The following is a 6,236-nucleotide window of genomic DNA, read 5'->3' on the forward strand; positions in this document are numbered from 1 at the left end:
AAAAAGTGTAACTGCTTGATGTTGGGTGGTATACTCTATATATGTCAATTAAGTCTAGGTTATTAATTGTGTTATTGAGTTCTATAGTTTCCTTATTCAACTTTTGTTTGGAAGATCTGTCCAGTGGTGATAGAGGTGTGTTGAAGTCTCCCATGATTATTGTATGGTGGTCTATTAGACTCTTGAACTTGAGAAGAGTTTGTTTGATGAACATAGCTGCACCATTGTTTGGGGCATATATATTTATGATTGTTATGTCTTGTTGGTGTATGGTTCCCTTGAGCAGTATGTAGTATCCCTCTTTATCCCTTTTGATTAACTTTGGCTTGAAATCTATTTTATTTGATATGAGTATGGATACTCCTGCTTGTTTCCGAAGTCCATATGAGTGATATGATTTTTCCCAACCTTTCACCTTCAGCCTATGTATGTCTTTTCCTATCAAATGCGTCTCCTGTAGGCAGCATATTGTTGGGTCTTGTTTTGTGACCCATTCTACTAGCCTGTGTCTCTTGATTGGTGAGTTTAAGCCATTAACATTTAGGGTTATTATTGAGATATGGGTTGTTCTTCCAGCCATATTTGTTTATTTATGTTACTAAACGTGGTTTGTTTTCCTCTTTGATTATTTTCCCCCCTTTAGTGTCCTACCTCCCACTGTTGGTTTTCATTGTTATTTTCCATTTCCTCTTCCTGTAATGTTTTGCCAAGGATGTTTTGAAGAGATGGTTTTCTAGCTGCAAATTCTTTTTTTTTTTTTTTTTTTTTTTAAATATTCAGGGAACTTTATTTTTAAACGATAAATCAAATAGACACAGCTTTCATTTACCCAAACATGCATAATCCAACCTGAATATAAAATGCACTCAATTGGCAAATTACACATGAAATACAAAGGGAATGCAATTTTACATATGTGAAATGATTGCCAGCTATAGCAACTTAACAAATTAAAATTGTTGTACATTAAAAAACAAAAACAAAAACCACCTTAAAGCCAATTATCTATAGTAAACCAAGGGCAAGTTTGATACGGAATGATTTGATTCAAGCAAAGAGTAAGGCACCTGCTATGAATTTAGAGCAATAACTTTCATTTTTAAAGTTACAATAAAATAGAATTAGGTAACCAAGACTTGTTTCAAAGAGGAAAACAAGTATAGGGATTGATTTACTGGGTGAGAAAGGCAGGTAAAGTTCAGATAAAAACCTGCTGGCCCAAGGTTGGCCAATTCCTCTCCTAGGGGAGCAGTTAAGTTCCTAGATGCCCTTAACCACTCCTCCCCTTTACTCTCCTCCTTCCACGAGGGTATGTCGGGAGTCCCCTATGAGGTTCGCACTGTGTATATATTAGGTAGCAGATTTCCCTTCTGTTCCTCTTAAAACAGCTTATTTTAAAAAGAGATATCCTGAGGCGATTAACAAAGCAAACATAAGCAGCCTTCTACCAATTCAGTAGTACACACACGCTGCTCAGGCTTTTTGCACCAAGTTATGGCTAAGTAGAGCCAACACTTGCAGTTTTCAACAGTACTAGAAAACACAGAATCTGCCTTATCACCCTCACCCTTACTATTAATAAGAAAATCTGATCAATCATGACCTATAAAATCATATAAGGGAAGACTGAAGACTGATCCTTATCAGTAAACCCATTTAATTTCAAATGCCACTATACACTGATATATCTAGTACCCATCCTAAGGGCATTTTAATTATAAACCTAGAAAAAACGCTTTCAAACCTTAAGTGGAACTTATTAGTTGATGTGCCTTTTTTGGTATTAAAAAGTGCTATAGATATGCTAAGATGTCTTATGGCACTCTGGACTCAATGGTAGGTCTTGATGATACATAGATTTCTAGTAGCATTTTTCCTTAAAATTTTGTCTAACATAGTAAACTCCTTTGATATATTAAAATAATCCTGGTGAAATCAATGTGACATAAACCTTCCCTGACTTCACTCCACCATGGTAATTTTTAGTGAAACCTCAGTGACTGATTAAGTTACAAAATGCTTTATTTTTTTTCCCCCTAAAAATGGGATCTTACATTATGCTCACTCATGCAAAATCCAAGGTAGTGTAATAGAAACAAATTCATGAAAATAGATGTGGCTTATATATAAGTATCTCTGCTTGTATTATGCATTCAGAAGCTTTTCAAAATTTTTGAATGCTAATTGTTATGGTAAAACTAGGCTGTGTTCCATTTATAAGCACCTTATTACAGGACAGTTACATGACCCTATAATGGAGTGTGCTTTTGACTCAAGAGTAATAAAGTGCCTAGCTATATAAAAACCTCAAGATTCCAAATTTTAAATTAAGCTGACTACACTTTACATGTTAGAGTTAACAAAATCTAGACTCTGTCTACACAGATTTAATCTAATTATTCATACTGCATACTGTTTTAACAACCACATTAAAAAAAAAAACTTACACTTTACTAAGTAGGGTCCACTACTATAGTTTAACAATCAAATTTTATTGCTTTATTCATGTGGTGCTTTTTGCAAGGCACTGTGGTATGAACTAGAAAACCTGGAATGACTCGTGATAAACCTTGGAATGACACATGAAGGATGCTATGAAAGTCATTCTGAGGCAGGATGCTTTACTGAATCGGTTTTAACCAGGGTATCAAACATCAGGAATGAGTTCAAGTTAAAATTCACAGGAGAATGGAAACATCTTAAGGTGAGTGACTTCACATGCCCATCCTGATACTCTGAATAATCTGGAAAATTGCGGAGCCGCAGACGACGAAGATGAAGAGCGCCAGCAGCCAGGGTCCCACCGACGCCTTCTCCTCGGGGGCGTTTCTCGAGGTCTTGGCGACGTTGCCGCGCTGCGTGATGTTCTTGCTGTGCTTCTCGTTGGCCATCCGGATCCGCTGCTTGGCAACCATCTTCGCGGCGCCGCCTCCGCCCGGCCGCCCCTCGGCCTCGCTCGCTCGCCTCCCGGGCCGCTGTGAGGCTCGGCTCCCGGAGCCCGCGCCGCCGCGGGCAGGAGGCGCTCGGGACGGGCGCCGGCGGCGGCCGCTGGATCTGGGCGCGACGAGCGCCGGGCGCGAGCTGACGGCGTCGGGTCGGCGGGTAGGGCCAGCAGGGCGCGCGGGAGCGTGGAGAGAAAGAGGAAGCAGACGCAACAACCCTAGCTGCAAATTCTTTTAACTTTTGTTTATCGTGGAAGGTTTTAATTTCATCTTCCATCCTGAAGCTTAATTTCGCTGGAAACACAATTCTTGGTTGGAACCCATTTTCTTTCAGTGTTTGAAATATGTTATTCCAGGATCTTCTAGCTTTCAGAGTCTGTGTTGAAAGATCCGCTGTTATCCTGATTGGCTTACCCCTAAATGTGATCTGCTTCCTTTCTCTTGTAGCTTTTAAAATTCTCTCCTTATTCTGTATGTTGGGCATCTTCATTATAATGTGTCTAGGTGTGGGTCTCTTATGATTTTGCACATTCGGCGTCCTGTAGGCTTCTAGGATTTGGGGTTCTGTCTCATTCTTCAAGTCTGGGAAGTTTTCTCGTATTATTTCATTGAATAGATTGCTCAATCCTTTGGTTTGAAACTCTGTCCCTTCCTGTATCCCAATGACTCTTAAATTTGGTCTCTTGATGTTATCCCATATTTCTTGGATGTTCTGCTCATGGTTTCTTAACAGTCTTGCTGAGCTGTCTATGTTCTTTTCAAGTTGAAATACTTTATCTTCATTGTCTGATGTTCTGTCTTCTAGGTGTTCTACTCTGCTGGTAGTATTCTCAATTGAGTTTTTAAGTTGGCTTATTGCTTCCTGCATTTCTAGGATTTCTGTTTGTTTGTTTTTTATAACCTCTATTTCCCTGTGTAGTTGATCTTTTGCTTCTTGGATTTGTTTATGTAATTCATTGTTGAAGTGATCTTTCATTGTCTGATTTTGCTGTCTGATGTCTTCCTTGAGACTCCAGATCATCTGAAGCATGTATATCCTGAATTCTTTATCTGACATTCCATCTGCTGCAGCTATTACCTCTTCTAACGTTGAGTTGACCTGCATTGCTTGTGGTCCTTTCTTTCCTTGTCTCTTCATACTGTTCGCGTTCCTTTCTACTTAGTGAAACTGTTGTGTTATTGAATTTTCCCCCTATATATTTATATTGGTCTTGTATAGTTGCAAAGTCTCCCTCGCAGGAGCGGGCGGCGACTCTGTCCCTCTGCGGGCCGCTAGGCTTGTTCTGTGGGTGGTCACAGTTCTGTCTACTTTGCAGGTGCCGGCAGTGGCACTACCCCTCTGCAGGCCTCTGGGGCTGTACTGCCAGTGGGTCGCAGGTGCGCCTACCTTGCAGGCATGGGGGGGGGCGGCTCTACCCTTCCTCAGGCCACTGGGCCTGTTCTGTCTCTCGGTTGCAGGTCTGGCCTGTTCTGATGGTGGTCACAGTTCCACCTACCTGGCAGGCGCGGGGGGTGGGGGGCGGCTCTGCCCCCCAGCAGGCCCCTGGGCCTGCTCTGTGCGTGGTCACAGTTCCCTCTACCTTGCCGGTGCAGGGGGAGGGGGCGGCTCTGCCTCTCAGCAGGCCGCTGCTCCTCTTCTGCCAGTGGGTCGCAGGCCCGCCTACCTTGCAGGAGTGATTGGAAGCTCTGTCCTGCCGTGGGCCACTCGGCCTTTTCTGTCGGTGGTCACAGTTCCACCTACCTGGCAGGCGCGGGGGGTGGGGGGTGGCTCTGCCCCTCAGCAGGCCGGTGGGCCTGCTCTGTGCGTGGTCACAGTTCCCTCTACCTTGCCGGTGCAGGGGGAGGGGGCGGCTCTGCCTCTCAGCAGGCCGCTGCTCCTCTTCTGCCAGTGGGTCGCAGGCCCGCCTACCTTGCAGGAGTGATTGGAAGCTCTGTCCCGCCGCGGGCCACTGGGCCTTTTCTGTCGGTGGTCACCTGGCAGGGGCGGGGGGTGGTCGGTGGCTCTGCCCCTCAGCAGGCCGCTGGGCCTTCTCTGTGCGTGGTCACAGTTCCCTCTACCTTGCCGGTGCAGGGGGAGGGGGCGGCTCTGCCTCTCAGCAGGCCGCTGCTCCTCTTCTGCCAGTGGGTCGCAGGCCCGCCTACCTTGCAGGAGTGATTGGAAGCTCTGTCCCGCCGCGGGCCACTGGGCCTTTTCTGTTGGTTGGCACCTGGCAGGGGCGGGGGTGGTGGGTGGCTCTGCCCCTCAGCAGGCCGCTGGGCCTGCTCTGTGCGTGGTCACAGTTCCCTCTACCTTGCCGGTGCAGGGGGAGGGGGCGGCTCTGCCTCTCAGCAGGCCGCTGCTCCTCTTCTGCCAGTGGGTCGCAGGCCCGCCTACCTTGCAGGAGTGATTGGAAGCTCTGTCCCGCCGCGGGCCACTGGGCCTTTTCTGTCGGTGGTCACCTGGCAGGGGCGGGGGGTGGTGGGTGGTTCTGCCCCTCAGCAGGCCGCTGGGCCTGCTCTGTGCGTGTTCACAGTTCCTTCTACCTTGCCGGTGCAGGGGGAGGGGGCGGCTCTGCCTCTCAGCAGGTCGCTGCTCCTCTTCTGCAGGTGGGTCGCAGGCCCGCCTACCTTGCAGGAGTGATTGGAAGCTCTGTCCCGCCGCGGGCCACTCGGCCTTTTCTGTCGGTGGTCACAGTTCCACCTACCTGGCAGGCGCGGGGGGTGGGGGGTGGCTCTGCCCCTCAGCAGGCCGCTGGGCCTGCTCTGTGCGTGGTCACAGTTCCCTCTGATCATGCAAGTTTAAAGTCACATTCCTAACTTTCGGTTTAGCCCCTAGAGCCTTTGTTTTTAAACGGCTCAAGGGAAAGGGAATTAACTTAGCCTCAGGCGGATTTTCCATTTGAATAGACCTAATAGCTCTCTGAATGCCTTTTAATAGATCTTCAGGGGGCCACGAACTCTGGCCCATATATTCAAAAAGACAAATTTCCAGAGCCGTCCAAGTTTTCTGAATATTTTCTATGCCTCCAGGTAATTCATTAGAAAGACAAACTTTTTGTAACTTCCTTCCTAGTTTCTCCCAAGTAAGTAAATTTGGGGACTCTTGTTCACAAAACCAAGGGCAAAATTCGCCTACAATCTTTAAGAATTGTAATAACTGAGTTTTCTTTATCTGTTATCCTTTCTGATTAATTATAGTGCCTAAAATAGTCAGATACATTTCCTTATCCGTAGAAGTTGAATTTCCCATTTTAATTAATTTAACGTCTCTTTCCTTCAATATCTCCAGGTACTTTTGTGACCCTAAATTGTCAC

General features: G+C 46.1%; 1 protein-coding gene across 1 annotated transcript; it reads right to left on the minus strand.

Annotated features, from left to right (window-relative positions):
- Positions 1-2,471: 2,471 nt before the first annotated feature.
- LOC124109968 (stress-associated endoplasmic reticulum protein 1) lies at positions 2,472-3,080 on the minus strand. The gene has a single exon (XM_046468957.2). The coding sequence runs from the start codon at positions 2,913-2,915 to the stop codon at positions 2,715-2,717; it is 201 nt and encodes a 66-aa protein (XP_046324913.1). The 5' UTR covers positions 2,916-3,080; the 3' UTR covers positions 2,472-2,714.
- Positions 3,081-6,236: the final 3,156 nt, after the last annotated feature.

The sequence above is a fragment of the Marmota monax genome, unplaced genomic scaffold (genome assembly GCF_021218885.2).
Source record: "Marmota monax isolate L192 unplaced genomic scaffold, Marmota_monax_Labrador192_F-V1.1 WCK01_AAM20220418_F8-fsc00008, whole genome shotgun sequence".
NCBI classification, from domain to species: domain Eukaryota; kingdom Metazoa; phylum Chordata; class Mammalia; order Rodentia; family Sciuridae; genus Marmota; species Marmota monax.